Source organism: Rana temporaria, chromosome 8 (assembly GCF_905171775.1).
Source record: "Rana temporaria chromosome 8, aRanTem1.1, whole genome shotgun sequence".
Taxonomy (NCBI): Eukaryota; Metazoa; Chordata; class Amphibia; order Anura; family Ranidae; genus Rana; species Rana temporaria.
Window position 1 is genome coordinate 138,397,930 of NC_053496.1, and position 17,182 is coordinate 138,415,111.

Sequence of the window (17,182 nt, forward strand, 5' to 3'; positions counted from 1 at the left end):
TTATAATCTTCTGGCGGAGATGTTAAATTCAGTTAGGCCTCAAGACAAGATGAAATAAAGGTCTTTGTGACTTCATATGTTTTCCAAGTTTTCAATGGATCAACCATTGAAAAATATTTAAGCCTTGTGTTGAAACAGAGACACTTGAACAATAGTCTCTCTTTTCACAAAACCAGAAAAAACATATACTGTACCTCTCCTTGTGGCGACTGGACGTATAAGACGACCCCCTAATTTTCCAGCTAAAAGGTTGGATTTGGGATATACTCACCGTATAAGATGACCCCCTTCCAACTAGTCTGTCTAGAAGCTGAGGGGTAGCCTCACTGTGCCCATTGCATACCTCACCTCACTGTGCCCATTGCATGCCTCACCTCACTGTACCCATTGCATACCTCACCTCACTGTACCCATTGCATGCCTCACCTCACTGTGCCCATTGCATGCCTCACCTCACTGTGCCCATTGCATACCACACTTCACTTTGCCCATTGCATACCTCACTGTGCCAATCGCCATACCTTATCCCTGTATGCAGAGTCAGAGTCTCTGCATAACCGGCGTATAAGACGGGGATATTCTTAAGTACAAAAGGTCGTCTTATACGCCGGAAAATACGGTAATTCCTCTTTAAGAGTATCCATCTTGAAAGCCACGGCAGCCATTCTAAAAACTCTGGTAATCAGCAATTCAGACCAGTAGCCGCTTAGGAACGGGTAATTATGTTGGGTTGATTTTATCTTATATTCATTTGTGTTCTCTTAAATATTGATTTATTGAGTTATATACAATTGATAATTATTCTCTCGAATTGATAACCGCCTTGTAGATTTTTTTCTAAAGATTACATTTTCAATATATTTTTTATTTTGCATAGTTTCCATCTTATGACATAACAAACGTCTAATTTTATTTCACGTTGTTAACCACTTACTTACCTGCAGTATAGTAACCGTTGAAATTGTGAAATACAGACGTTCTGTCTAATTGTCATTTTACAAGGTTATTGATTCTACAGGGAAGTTTATCTTTGCTGTCTCATGTCAAAGGTACTACACTCCAATTTAGCGGGTGTTTCAATTGATATTCAAGATTTTATGTAAGGCAATCAATATTTTAATTTCATGTAACATTTGTTTTAGTCAACACATATATATATTTATATATATATATATATATATATATATATATATATATATAACTATCTTGTATGATTACATGTCTGGTGAATACATTTTATATTTTTAGACTGTGGTCATAATAGATTGAATCTGTATCTTAAAAATATCATTGTTAAAAATGACTTAATCATAAATACTGCGCAGGAAAATTTCCTTAATAAGCACAACACATTGCTTTAGTGATAAAGGTATCGCCTAAACCAATCTGCTCCAAGGAAAGACGCAGGAACCGCCAGTTCACCCGGTCGAACGCCTTTTCTTCGTCAAAAGGAGAGAAGATATGCTTTTAACCAGTTGCCCACCGTGTCACGCATCTACTGCGGCACAATGGCACTGCTGGGCAAAATCCCGTACGGGTACGTCCTACCCGTTTTCAGTCACCAGAGGGCATGCGCCCGCTACACGGCAGGGGACTGATGCACGTGGCCGGCAGGCACGATCGCCACTGGCCACGTGCGATCACATGCATGAGTGGCAGACACAAATCCCTGTGCTGTCAGAAGAGAGGAGCCCTATCATTTCTTCCTACGAAGTAGAAAAAATGACAGGGCTTCTCTCCTAGTCACTCGCATCCCCACACAGTTAGAACATGCAGAGGGAACACATATTTAACCACTTGATCGCCCCCTAGTGTTGACCCCTTCCCTGCCAGTGACATTTACACAGTAATCAGTGCATTTTTATAGCACTGATCGCTGCATAAATGCCAATGGTCCTAAAAAAAGTGTCAAAAGTTTTCAATCTGTCCGTCGCATTGTCGCAATACCGCTGAAAATCACAGATCACCACCATTACTAGTAAAAATAAATAAATAATAAAAATGCCAAAAAAATCCCCATAGTTTGCATAACTTTTGCGCAAACCAATCAATATACGCTTATTGCGGATTTTTTAAACAAAAATATGTAGAAGCATATATATTGGCCTAAACTGAGATAAAAATTTGTTTTTTTAAACTTTTGGGGATATTTATTATAGCAAAAAATTAAAAATATATATATTTTTTCCAAAATTGACGCTCTTTTTTTGTTTATAGCGCAAAAAATAAAAACCGCAGAGGTGATCCAATACCACCAAAAGAAAGCTCTATTTGTAAGAAAAAAGGATGCAAATTTTGGATACAACATCGCATGACCGCGCAATTGTCAGTTAAAGCGAAGCAGTGCCAAATTGTAAAAAGCGTTCTGGTCAGGAAGTGGGTAAAACCTTCCGGGCTGAAGCGGTTAAATTGTGTTTCTGGATGTATGAGATAAGATGTATGATTTTAGTGGCGTTATCCTATGCCTCTCATCCGGCACAAAGCCCACCTGGTCTGTATGTACAAACGCAGGTAAAAGGGGGGATAATCGGTTGGCCAGAACTTTTGCAAATAATTTCATGTCTAAATTAAAGCGGGGGTTCACCCTATAAAAAAATTCTAACACTACATCCAGCCCAGTTCTGCAAATAAAATTACACTGACCTTTTTTTTTTTTCGCCGTAGATAGCGTTTATCGTTAGAATTCACCGCGGCTTCCGGGTAGGGAATCCCGCGGGAGTGGGCGTTCCTATTGACATGCCAATTGATTGACATGCTAAACGACGGCGCATACAGCTCTTCACGACTTCCCGAAAGAAGGTCGGCTCGGCTCTATTCGGCGCCGGTCTTTCGTTTAGCATGTAAATCAATTGGCATGTCAATAGGAACGCCCACTCCCGCGGGATTCCCTACCCGGAAGCCGCGGTGAATTCTAACGATAAACGCTATCTACGGCAAAAAAAAAAAAGGTCAGTGTAATTTTATTTGCAGAACTGGGCTGGATGTAGTGTTAGAAATTTTTTATAGGGTGAACCCCCGCTTTAAGAAGGGAAAATGGGCGATAGCTACTACAATGAGATCTTTACCTGGTTTAGTAATTATAGACATGTTGGCAGATAAGAGATCCTTAGGGAGCAAGTGGAAGTCATCTATATAATTGAATGCCACCGATAATATTGGGGCAAGAAAAAGGGCAAAGAATTCATAAAACCTAGGTTTTAACACTTTCATGGCACCCAGAGATTCTGAGTCAGACAAAGGTTTGTCCAGATCAGAAGCCTCTTTAGCCGACACCTTCGGTAGGGTGGTCTCTAAGATATATTCTTCCATGGTGGAAGATGAAGAACCTGTTGAGTGAGCTGTAGACTGAGGAGGCAAGTTATACAATTGGGAATAATATTGTTGAAAAACGACTGATATGGCCTGAGGATTGCAGACCCGCTGTTGGTCAGCAGTTTAAAAGAGTTGCCTTGGGCTGTGCGGTGGGCGTGGGTGGAGGACCCTAGCCAAGTTTTCCCCCTACTTATTGGCGAGAGAGTAATGGTAATTGTGCGCCTTATCCCTAGCTATAAGGTAATGAGTGTCTAAAATCCTAAGTAGGTCACAGGGAGCATTGGACAGGTCCATATAAACAAGTCTGTTTTGTAAGTTAATTCAAGATTAGCTCTAGTAGAGAGAAGACGGGCAATGTCACCGGACCTAGATTTCTTTAATCCGTGAGCCATATTGTATAAAAATCCCACAAAGCACACACTTTAGTGCTTCCCATTTGACCAAAACTGTGATCCAGGACAGCTGGATCGCAGCTCCGCATGGTGAATCCTTCAACAGGTTGTCATTAAGACACCAGGAAAACTGCCTACAGGCATGTGTGTGAATTGTAGGTGAATGGGAGCGTGATCAGACCAGAGAATGTTGCCCAAGGATGCGGTAATGGGGAGGTGTAATAGGGACCTAGAAAATAGTCAATGTGGCTGTATGAGTTATGGGCCACTGAGTAAAAGCTATAATCTCTCTCAAAAGGATGCTATACAAGCCACTAGTTGTGCGGAATGTAAAAGTGATTTGATGTGTGTGAGGGTGGAATGAGGGATAGAAGACTTAACCGAGGAGGCATTCACAGTCTGGAACAAAGCCCCGTTGAAGTCACCTCCAAGAATAAAACAGGGACCACCAAATGAGAGCAACCTTTTTTCACAAAAAAAGTTTATTTTTTTAATTTAAATCTTTTCTTTATTTCAACAAGATGGAAAAGACAACAAAAAAAGGAAGGTAAATCTCAGAACATCTTCCATACATCATTCTAGTAACATAATCACATAATTGGCCTATTCCTCTATCAGAATAGTAGTTATATTTCAGACTTTATTTCCTAGTCTCATCATTTTATTTAATATTTACAATAAATCCCTTGTTTATTTCTCCTGGTATCCATTTCCCTTTGGTCATGTATTTATACTCTCAGTCTATTCCAGTATTCTTGATAGGGTATCTGTCTCTATCCGCCCTCCTAGGTTACCCCCTACGTCCAGCAGATAACAAAACAAATCTACAAAATCCATACATAATCCAATAACCACGACCGAGTCGTAAACAATCAAAACCATACAGAGAAAAAGAAAAAAAAAGGGGGAAATAAATCCATCCAAAGGGAATCCCCCCTCTCCTCCCATTCCACTACATCCCCCTCCTCTCCCTTATATCTCCTGGCCGTATATTGCTCCTCTATACTACTCCCATAAACATCTTCCCTTCTTTTGAATTAATAAAGAGATTCCATACGGACCATGTTTTCCTATATGTCTCTTTTTTCTGTCGTACTATCCATATCAATTCTTCCATTTGATTCATCTCCTCTACTTTCTTAAGCCAGAGTCTTATTGGTGGGGGTTGTCTTTGCTTCCAGGTGCCAGGTATGTATGCTTTAGCCGCATTTAGAAGATTGCATACTATCGTTTCCTTATATCTCTTTACTGGCATTTTTGTTTCATGTAATAGTAAAAAGGCAGAATCGTCAGGTATCTCTTCTTCCCAAAACTGCAAATTCTCCGGACCACCTCCCAGAAATCCTTGATTATAGGACATGACCAGAGAATATGTAATAACGTTCCAGATTCCTCACAGCATCTCCAGCAGGTATCCGTGACCTCCGGAAAAAGTCTGTGGAGGAGAACTGGTGTTCGGTACCATTGGGAAACAATTTTATAATTTGGGAAACAATTTTATAATTTGTTTCTTGTATCCTCGTACACATTGAGGATTCAAATATGTTATGTATTATACTGGTACATTGTTCCTCTGAAAAGGTTCTACCAAATTCCACTTCCCATTTGCCTAAAAATGGCAATTGGAAATCTTCTGCCAGTCTAATCAGCAGATCATACATCTTCATGAGAACATGGGAGAGTAATCCCTTCTCATTACAATATTCTTAGAATATCGTTAACTTCCGCTTGAAATTATCAGGTGGAGGTAAACTCTGCAGGAAGTGCCTCAATTGTGTCGCACGCCAAAAATCTAATTGGTGTCGATTAAAGCTGGATGTCAATGTTTGCCAGTTAGGCCATGATCCTGTTTCCAGGAAGTGAGAGGCCTGGAATAACCCATTTTCTAATAATACGCCAAAGGATTCTTTCCTTAATCCTGGAGCAAATTGTGGGTTCCCCAAAATGGGGAATAATGAGGACTCTGGTGTTGACAACTGCCCTTTAGAAATAAGTCAATGGCACATTTTTATCGTCAGGCCTATTAGTGGGTGTGTCTTAATCGTGGTTGGAAGTTCTTTAAAGGACCAAGGTGCTCTATAAAGTAAGACCCTGCTCTGTGCTTGTTCCAGGTTCGGCCACATCTTTAAGTCTCTATGTCGGCTCCTTGGATGTTTCTGTGCCCAGATAAATCCAGTAAATAGTGCATCAATCTGTTTAAAATATTGCCTAGGGATGGCAATGGGAAGTGCTTGGAACAAATATAGAAATTGCGGTTAAATGTTCATTTTAAGTATATTTTCTCTTCCAAACCAAGAATGGAATCCCTTATGCCATCTATCCAGGAGACTACAAACCCTTCATAGAAGGGGTGGAAAATTCAAATCGAACGTTTTTGCAAGATCAGCTGGGATCCTTGTTCCCAAATAATTCAAAGCATAATCCGTCCATTTGAATTTATAGATGGATTTCAACTATCTCAGCATATCCATAGGCATTGCAACTCCCATGGCCTCTGATTTAGTTAAATTAATCTTAAAATATGATAAGGTGCCATATCTCTCTATTTCGGTGTATAGAATAGGAAGAGATATCATTGGGTTAGCCAGTGAGAAGAGCATATCATCGGCATACGCTGAGATCTTATACTGAGTTCCTTCTACTGCCATTCCCTGGAAATCCTGATTTAATCGAATCCTACAGAGGAAGGGTTTAGTATAACAATGGGGAGATTTACTAAAACTGGTGTACACAAAATCTGGTATAGCTGTCCACAGTAACCAATCAACTTCTAGGTTTTAGCCCTTGTTCACACTGACGCAGCTTCAAAGTTGTGCACTTTGAAGCCGATTTCATCGCGGCTTGCATATGACTTCTTTAACAGACGTTAATGCAAGTTGTGTTGAAGTCACACCAAAAGTAGTACAGGAACCTTTTTCTAAGTCGGATCGATTAGATCAGTTCCATTGCCGTTAATGGGGTGCGACTTGTCTTGTGACTTTGAACTTCCAAGTCATGGCAGTGTGAACAGGGGCTAATTGTCAAAGCCTTATTAAACAAGCTGAAGTAGGAAGCTGATTGGTTACTATACACCACTACACCACATTCTGTGTGCACCAGTTTTAATAAATCTCCCCCCTATGTTTGTGCTTTCCTGCACTATTTGACATTCAAGGAGTTAAACTCCACACCAAAGCTCTTTATCCAATCTCCAATGTGTTACTATAGTTACCTGTGCCATAATTGGTCTGTGGTTATAACATGTTTGGATCTATTTATAGTTTTCCATCAGTGTTTGTACCCAGAAAAAGCTACTTCATAGCTTGCATTTATCACACTAATTCTAGACAGAAGGCAGTTTCAACCTTGGCTGTAATATAAGTAGGCACAGAATCTACTTGTTAGAACCTGCCAACATTTATTTTGATCACATTCAGCAAAAACTAAGAGACTAAAGCTTTGTGAAAGAATGTTTAATGTCTGCTACAAAAAAAAAAAAAAAAAACCTGTATATTTTAATCTAATACCATAATGGCAGTGTTTACGTGTGCAATGAGGTGTTCATAAAACGTGTCAGCGAGCACATTAACATCCTGCTGGTTGGTACACAGCGACTCAGACGAGACAGGAAAGGAAAGCTGAAAAAGGCAAATTATTACAGCTAGTGTGAAGCTGGAAGCGCCCCCCCCCCCTACATCCGTGGACATCACCTTCCTCACATCCTCACTCACGTTCACAGCTGATGCTATTTTGGGAAATGCAGCTGAGAGGCTGACAGCTGCTGGAAGCTATAAAAAGACCACGTCTATTGGTATCAATCAGAGCAACACTGACCAGGAGCACAACAGACTTATCAAACACCAACAGATACCTAATATACCACCTCTAAAAGGTAAGAAAATTGTAAGTCAAGCTATAGCCATAATTCATCAATATACTGACATCTGTTTGGCTATAATACTATTTTTAAACTACATAAGATGCTGTAGTAAGGCATATTTATATTTCTTAAAAATGTCAAGCCAACTCATAAGTTTGCAGTTGTTCCACCGCACTGACAAGATTGGCATAGAATAAGCACACAGAAACCAAGTATATGTATGTGTATATATATATAATATATATCTATATATATATATATAATATAATATAATATATATATATATATATATATATATATATATATATATATATATATAACATTTTTATATATATATATATATATATATATATATATATATATATATATATAACATTTTTATATATATATATATATATATATATATATATATATATATATATATATATATTTAATCTGTACTGACTGTATTGCTCTAATAACTATTGTATTTTTTGTTTGTTCCTTTCAGCAATGAGATCCCAACTTCTGATCTCCGTGGAGCATCTACCCACCATCAATGAAGATATAGAGATATCAGCTCAACCCGAAAAGCCAAATGCAGCTGTGCACACAGACACTGGACTGGAAGATTATGTCAAATCTATTCAAACACTGGCACAGCCTAGTTCTCTAACAACAGATCATCATAAGCACTATGCCCAATGCAAGGCTCAGAGGAGGACTCATTTTAGACCCAGATCATTATTGAAGGTATGTGAACCTAAAGTTCTAACTGTGGCACAGGAATCCTATCATGCAAACCTAGTCTCTTTACAAACTGACCCACTGGCATGGTTGTATAGACAGAATGGAAACAAAAACCAAGAGAATGGCGACACATTTCATTGTGCTGTGCCTCAAAAAAAGAAACTTTGTAATACCGTAAACCTACATAAAACTGCTGACACAAATAGAAGGTTACAATGCAGCAAAGGTCAAAGCATCGAGCACCAAAGTACACAGGAAAGAAGAAGCAAGCACCCACGTCTCCAAAAGAAATGTCCTTCTCCTGCTTATGGCAGTTTGGGATCAGTAATTAAAACCCACAAACCACAGTTGCCTGTCATATATGAGTTATAATTTCATTCAGGGACTAAAATGGAATGAACATTGTAAGACTCTATGGATTATTTAATTTAAACTGGAAAAACTACTGAATTCTGAATTCTGCAGACCTGCACTACTAATAAATATTCATTTATTTTTATTTATTTTTAAATACATTTGTATTCCTATGTTTTTTTGATGAGTTTGCTATTTAAATCATTTTTTATTCTGTAGCAAGTTTGCCACTAAATCCACAATGCAGGAAATCCAGGGAAACCTAAAGCTTTTTTGTGGTGGAGAACTGAGCTCTGGGATTGATTAAATCTCAATTGTCAGTTTTTTTTTTTTTTTACACATATTCATACTCTTATTTTTCCTAGACAGAAATGCCATTTATCATTAATAATGTTGTTGTTGTTGTTGTTATTACATATATATGTTAAGATAACATTAGAAATTATTTAAATATTATAACAATAATATAACATGTTTACATGTTTAAACAAAGATGGGAAAACTTCAGATTCAAAAAGAAAGAAAGTAGAAAAGAGACAAAGAAAGGTAGCATGGCTTGTGGTAAAAAAATATGATAGTCATATAACCAGAAGAAGGAAAAAGTTCATGCAGTAATTCCACTTGTTTTCAAATGATACCACATTATCAGCAGTCGTGGGACATCTTGAGGAGTTATGTAGCAGAGTGCTTAGATGTAAGAAGCACGTCAAAGTGTTCCAGGACTGCTGACGCTGTTGGGTCTCATACATTTTAAAATAAACTTTCTAGTTTCAGGACTTGCTGCGGGTACCCAGTTTTTCCTTTTTTCTGGTTAACTGGATATTCAAGCTGTGCAATACTGAGTTGTCAGCAGAATGCTGGGGGTGGATGCAGGCTGCATATTCTAGCGGCAGCAGATTTATAAAACAAAAAAAAAAAAACATTACTCATGATTAAAGTGATTGTAAAGGCTCGTTTTTTTCCTCATAGTTGGTAGACGCGATAACTTTTGTGCAAACCTATCAATATACGCTTATTGAGATTTTTTTACATTTTTACCAAAAATATGTAGACAAAGAAAAATATGTAGAAGAATATATATCGGCCTAAACCAATGAATAAATTATGCATAGAATGCATTGAGATAAAAAAATCTTCTGCCTTTACTACTCCTTTAAACTTGTAAACAATTTGCTGCATAGACAGGGTCATAGCTGAAATTGCTGATACTGATCAGCTTCTATTTTTCTTTAACCAGGGTGCCTTCCATAAATCTGCAGTTGTTTTTTTAAACTACAATGATAAATTATAATTTATTTTTTAATCAGATTATTTTTATTTAACAAAATTTACAATTAAAAAAATACAAGTGTATTATACAAAACACATCACACAAGACATCACAAATACCACAAAACAAAAAAGAAAAAGAAAAAACAAAACAAAAAACAAAAACAAAAAAACAAAAACAAACATCCAACTAATTTGGAGCATAAAACACAAACAAATTAATGGACATAAATGCTTACTTTTTTTTTTTTAAATCAGAGATGTTTATTGAGAAAAACAAAAACATTTTTAAACAGAAAAGAAAAGAAAACATAAATGCTTACTAAATAAAATGCATGACCATAAAGCACGCCTCTCAATGAAAAGTGTGCATATGTATATACAGTATAGTCACATATAGTCATATGCATATACAGCAATACTTATGGTGCAGATTGATTTATACCAATACATGGACTCAAACCATTGTGACCAGATAGCATCAAACTGCCTCATGGAGTTCCTTAAAAAAATATGTATTTGTTTAAAAAAAAAAAAACAATCCAATTAAGATCAAAAATCCAGTCAAATCGAGTAGGAGGATGTGGAGAGGTCAAAACGCTCAAAAGCAACATGCATAGGTGTGAATTGAGTCGCTCGATTCACACCTATGCATGTTGCTTTTGAGCGTTTTTGGGGTGCTTGCTGCGTTTTTTGACGTGCGTATTTACCACGATTTTACCGCAATTTTACCGCGATTTGCGTTTTTTTTTGCCAGTAATTTTTATTTGTTTACATTTCCTTTAACAACCAGCTATGAACAGGTTGAAAAAAAAAAACGCAAATCGCGGCAAAATGCGTTTTGGATGCAGGTCCATTGAATCCTATTGCAAAACGCTGCTTTTTGCTGGAAAAAAAGTCCCTGACCCTTTCCAAAAACGCAGAGGCACAAAAAAGCATTGATGTGAACATGTTCCATAGGAAACCATGTTAAAAAATTTCCTTGCATTCCTGCAAAATGCACCAAAAAAAGCATTAGTGTGAATGGAGCCTAAGGCAGCTAAAGGACCTGGCCAGTTTTTGCGATTCGGCACTGCGTCGCTTTAACTGACAATTGCGCGGTCGTGCGACGTGGCTCCCAAACAAAATTGGTGTCCTTTTTTCCCCACAAATAGAGCTTTCTTTTGGTGGTATTTGATCACCTCTGCGTTTTTTATTTTTTGTGCTATAAACAATAATGGTGAGTCAATTTTGAAAAAAATTCAATATTTTTTACTTTTTGCTATAATAAAGATCCCCAAAAACATAGAATTTTTTTTTCCTCAGTTTAGGCCGATACGTATTCTTCTACCTATTTTTGGTAAAAAAAGTTTTATTGCATTTTTATAAAAAACATTTTTTTACTACTAATGGCGGAGATCAGCGATTTTTTTCGTGACTGCGACATTATGGTGGACACTTCGGACAATTTTGACACATTTTTGGGACCATTGTCATTTTCACAGCAAAAAATGCATTAAAAATGCATTGTTTACTGTGAAAATGACAATTGCAGTTTGGGAGTTAACCACAAGGGGGCTCTGAATTTGTGTTTCTAACTGTAGGGGGTGTGACTGTAGGTGTGATGTCATTGATTGTGTTTCCCTATAAAAGGGAACACACGATCAATGACGGCGCCACAGTGAAGAACGGGGAAGCTGTGTTTACACACAGCTCTCCCCGTTCTTCATCTCTGGGGACCGATCGCGGGACTCCAGCGGCGATCGGGTCCGCTGGTCCTGCGGTCACGGCCACGGAGCTTCGGGCCTGGTTGCGGGCGCGCGCCACGACCCACGGCTGGGCACTTTAAGAGGACGTACCTGTACGTGCTTGTGCCCAGCCATGCCATTCTGCCGACGTATATGTGCAGGAGGCGGTCCTTAACCACTTGACCACTGGGCACTTAAACCCCCTTCCTAACCAGACCAATTTTCAGCTTTCGGTGCTCTCACAATTTGAATGACAATTACTCAGTCATACAACATTGTACCCATTTGAAATTTTTGTCCTTTTTTTCACACAAATAGAGCTTTCTTTTGGTGGTATTTGATCACTTCTGGGTTTTTTATTTTTTGCGCTATAAAAGAAAAACTACAGAAAATGCTGTAAAAAAAAAACAAAAAAACTTGTTTCTGTCATATTAGCAGGTTATTTCTCACACACAGCATATGCATACCACAAATTACACCCCGAAACACATTCTGCTTTTCCTCCTGAGTATGGCAATACCCCATGTGTGAGACTTTTACACAGCGTGGCCACATAGAGAGGCCCAACATGCAGGGAGCACCATCAGGCGTTCTGGAGCACCCAAGCCAATACTGACATTTCTCTCCTACATGGAAAAATCATCATTTATTTGCTAGAAAATGACATAGAAACCCAAAACCTTATATATGCTTCTTTAGCAAAGACCCTAGAGAATACAATGGCGGCCGTTACAACTTTTTATCTCGCATGGTATTTTCGCAGACATTTTTTGAACGCGTGTTTTTAAAAAAAAACAGTTTTGTGCTTAAAAAAAAAAAAAAAAACAGTAAAGTTAGCTCAATTTTTTTTCATAATGTGAAAGATGAAGTTACGCCGAGTAAATAGACTCCGGTAAGCGGCGGAGGGCGCGGAAGAGCGGCGGGAAGGGGGGCCCTCTCCCGCGTCGTTAACGGTGATCTCTCTGTGAATCTGCCGCGGAGACCACCATTATCGTTTACAGGACCTGCCATGGAAAAGATGGATATTCATCTTTAAAGTGCCGATGTATATGTACGCGATTCGGTCCTTAAGTAGTTAAACCGTAACTTTACCCAAAACAACTGGATAAAAAATAATGGGCCAGATTCACAGAAAAAGTACGCCGGAGTATACTTTCAAATTTGCCGCGTCGTATCTTTAGTTTGAATTCTCAAACCAAGATACGACGGCTTCTGGCTTCGATCCGACAGGCGTACGGCTTCGTACGCCTTCGGATCGTAGGTGTAATACTTTGGCGCCCGCTGGGTGGAGTTTGCGTAATTTTCCGCGTCGGGTATGCTAATTAGCTGTTTACGGCGATCCACGAAGGTACGCGCGGTTGTCGCATTCTCTTACGTCGTCGCTAGTCGGCTTTTCCTGTCGTAAAGTTACGGCTGCTATTTCATGGGTTATATTTAGACCAGCCATGTTAAAGTATGGCCGTCGTTCCCGCATCGAATTTAAAAAATTTTTTTTTTGCGTAAGTCGTCCGGGAATAGGAAAGGACATAACGCACGTCGCCGTTAAAAAATTACGTCTTTGCGACGTCATTTTGCGCAAAGCACAGCGGGAAATTACAAAACGGAGCATGCGCAGTACGTTCGGCGCGGGAACGCGCCTAATTTAAATGATACACACCCCATTTGAATTAGGCGGGCTTGCGCCGGACGGATTTACGCTACGCCACCGCAAGTTTACAGGCAAGTGCTTTGTGAATCAAGCACTTGCCCGTAAAACTTGCGGCAGTGTAACGTAAATGGGATACGTTAGACCGCCGCAAATGTACCTGAATCTGGCCCAGGGTTCTTTAGCAAGGAACATACATTCCACTTTCATAATTATGCTACAAAAATAAGTGTGTGCTGTAAATTGCCCCCAGCATTGCTCTTGTTTCTTCTTGACAGAGACAGACATTTTGCTGAAGCCCAGAGCAGCAGTAAATCTTTAGGCTGAAGGCAGAATCCCCTACAATAACTGCAGTGGTCCCCAACCTTTTTGGCACCAAGGACCGATTTGTGGAAGAATATTTTTCCAAGGCCCGGTAGGAGGAATCGCGATGTGTTGCGTTAGAGGTTAGTGCGGGAACCCTGCAAATCCATTGCGGGTTCCCGCATCACAGGTTTTGCGGCGGCAGTTCACATTGCCCTATGCGAACTGCTGGGAGTGTCATTTAAAAGTTAACAACACCCCCAAATCAGTTCGCATATCGCAGTGCGATCTGCAAACTCGGACAGGAATCGGATCGCATGGGTGTGAACACCCATGCGATCTGTTCTTGCTACGGAAAAAAAAAAGGGTTCTGTGCGAGTTTGATGTGAATTCAGCCATACAATTTGTATGGCTGAAATCACATCGCACAGAGATCGCATGTGATGTGCACTGCAGTGCGGTGCAAATCACATCCGAACTCTGACATCGGTGCAGTGTGAACCAGCCCTGTAAAAATATTATTAAATGTCCCAGTATAAAAAAGATTAAATGTCCCAGTATAAAAAAATTATTAAATGTCCCAGTATAAAAAAATTATTAAATGTCCCAGTATAAAAAAATTATTAAATGTCCCAGTATAAAAAAGATTAAATGTCCCAGTATAAAAAAAAGATTAAATGTCCCAGTATAAAAAAGATTAAATGTCCCAGTATAAAAAAAATATTAAATGTCCCAGTATAAAAAAAATGATTTAATCGTTTTTTTTATACTGGGACATTTAATCATTTTTTTTTTATACTGGGACATTTAATGTCCCATAATAAAAAAAAATGATTAAATGTCCCAGTATAAAAAAATAAAAATACATGTCCCAGTATAAAAAAGTTAATAAATGCCCCAGTATAAAACAATATACATGTCCCTCTGCAGTGCCCACTGTACTTACAGTCTCAGGGTGGGAATGTGAGGGGAGCCGTTTGCTTGCGGGAATGCATAGAGGGGGAGGGCGGAGAGATGACGTAATTCTCCCTCTGCTCTTATCGGGCGGCTGCGACGCTGTGTAGCGTAGCCTTGCAGCCCCGTATGTTAGGGCGGGACAGCGGCGCGCCTCTGCGTAGCGCAGAGAGATGACGCCATCTCTCTGCTTGGGCAGCTTGCATTATGTCCCTGGCCCGGATATATCGGCGGTACGGCCCGGACAGAGTCCTCAGAGTTGCGGCCTGGCTAGAGAGGCGTTGCGGCCCGGCTTTGGCCCGCAGACCGGGGGTTGACGACCTCTGACTTAAAGTATAACTAAAAGTAAACCTTTTTTTGTTTTGCATAGAGTGAAGTGGGATTAAAATACCTGTCTGTTTTGTATTGCTGTTTGTGCCCCTATTAGGGACAATTGCCCTCTCTATTATTCATGTTACTCTGATCATAGAAGGCAAAAGTAAAAGAAAATTCCAAATATTGGGTTGTCTCCAGAACAGGAATAGAGAGGACATTTTCCAATGGAAACACTAGTTCTTATGACCTTGGTGACAACCAGAGATTCCCTCATATTAGGGAATCCTAATCTTAAGCTAGTGTATTGTTGGTTCACTTACCTTTTCCTTCGATTTCCCTTCTAAATGTTTTTTTTTCTTTGTCTGAATTTCTCACTTCCTGTTTCTCCTCAGTAAACTTGCTACCATCATCCGAGCGGTAGTTAGTGAGCCAGAACAGCTTACAGAACAGCTTACTGAGGAGGAACAGGAAGTGAGTAATTCAGTCAAATAAAACAAAGAAAAAAAAACATTTAGAAGGGAAATCAAAGGAAAAGGTAAGTGAACCAACAATGCACTAGCTTAAAGGACCCTATTTAGAAAATAGAAAACTAACCTTTACACCACCTTTAAGAATGATGAAAGTTATTTCCTGGGGGTTATTCTGGCTATGGTTTGGTTAGGATAGGGCTAGGCAAGATTCTGGTGGACTATGGTAAGGGCCACAGCTTTTTTTATTTACTTTTTTTTTCTCTACCATTGAATCCCAATTGTGGGATTGGTCACAAAGTCCCAAACACTCCTGGCTTTATGTTGTGCTCTTTTTCAATATTTACCTTTTCCAAATGTCTTCAGTCTGGATACATGACAAGCAGGCACCTCTCTGGTGTTTGGCAGGCTTCAACAATGCAGAGAGTGATGCTGATGTGACAATATCAGTGCCATGCTCTGAAACATGACACTGAGTGCAGGTGATGCCCTACAGGGGCTGGTCCATGATGTCCTGAAGCTACTTGGTGTTTTCAGAAACTAGAAAAATAGCTTTGTCTCTACATGTCTCATAGAGGGGAAAAAAGAGTGAGAGGGAAAAGGCAGGAGAGCCCTTATAGTACAAAGTTTCAATGCAAACCCATTTAGTGAAGTAAAGGGAAGAAAAGCAAAAAGTAAGCAATGTGAAAAACTTTTTATCTGATGAGGCTGCATGGGACCACAGGAGTGGTGTACTAAGGAAGACCAATGTGGACAATATATCTGTCTCTAAGCCAAGTCCAGTCCAGCTGGGTGGAACTGACAAATGGACAGTGTGATCCAAAAAGCCATACAAACCCTGCCCAGGTTGAAGAATAAAATCTCAGAAAGTTTACTTTGCAAGAAGTACATATTTTACATCATACACCATGTTTCATAGTTAGCTGTCACTTCTTCAGATAATGGGTGTGAAACAAGTTTGATGGCTGCTGACATGACAGAGAATTGATGTGTTGCACTTTTTTAAATGATCTCACAGTGCATTACATAATATAAAAACACATATGATCTCAATATATAAACCATTAGTGACAAATCAGAAAAAGGTAAGAAAATATCATATAAAGATATGCATAAAGTGTCCAAAATAAATCCCAAATCAAAAGTGCAGAATAGATGAAATATGTGCCTCTTCCAATGAAATTGTATCTGTGTTATCACCAACACACACCTTCGCTCTAAACGATAATAGGATACTCCCTATGACCTCCTTTTTTTCAATAGTGGTCATATACCGCTTCAATAATTTCCATATATGTCAATGGCACCTTCTATACATCAGTTATAGCCAACTGGAAAGCCTTTCAACAGATAGTAATGTCTGGACTTCCAATAGTAACATCATGAAAAGCAAACAAAAAAATGCCTCTCCATAGTGTATAAAGCCCTTATAACTTTTATTATGATAAAGAAATACACTTACAGAAGGTTAAAAACAATTAGCATATAAAAGCATCACCCAGCTGGCAACTAACTTTGGACTTACAGTATGCTTTGCCTCCGTGTGATACCACAGATACAATCTAGCTGGAAGAGGTGCATATTTCATCTATCTGCACTTTTGATGGGACTTATTTTGGACACTTTATTTAAATCTTTATATGATATTGTTTTACCTTTTTCTGATTTGTCACTAATGGGTTATATATTGAGATCATATGTGTTTTTATATTATGTAATGCACTGTAAGATCATTTAGAAAGCGCAACAAATTATTTATTATATTTTTTTTTATTAGAGGGGATATCTTCTTTTTTGTGTCTGCTGCCGTATTTTTTTAGCATATATTACGCGGTTTTCCTAATTTTACCTTAGCC

At 38.9% G+C, this 17,182-nt stretch overlaps 2 protein-coding genes across 5 annotated transcripts in view; one reads left to right on the forward strand and one right to left on the reverse strand.

The window, feature by feature from the left end:
* The window catches only part of RASSF4 (Ras association domain family member 4), a 283,607-nt gene that overhangs the window by 82,367 nt on the left and 184,058 nt on the right, over window positions 1-17,182 (reverse strand). The gene's annotated exons all lie outside the window — the stretch shown is intronic.
* Window positions 7,197-8,807, forward strand: DEPP1 (DEPP1 autophagy regulator). Of its 2 annotated transcripts, none has more exons than XM_040320775.1 (2): window positions 7,197-7,586; window positions 8,054-8,807. In XM_040320775.1, the coding sequence occupies exon 2, from the start codon at window positions 8,056-8,058 to the stop codon at window positions 8,662-8,664; it is 609 nt and encodes a 202-aa protein (XP_040176709.1). In that variant the 5' UTR covers window positions 7,197-7,586; window positions 8,054-8,055; the 3' UTR covers window positions 8,665-8,807. The 2 variants fall into 2 exon arrangements, with proteins under 2 accessions (XP_040176709.1, XP_040176708.1); XM_040320774.1 differs by having other exon boundaries at window positions 7,198-7,575.

Coding starts and splice junctions, on each gene's coding strand:
- DEPP1 (XM_040320775.1), top strand. CDS start 8,056: ATGAGATCCCAACTTCTGATCTCCGTGGAGCATCTACCCACCATCAAT.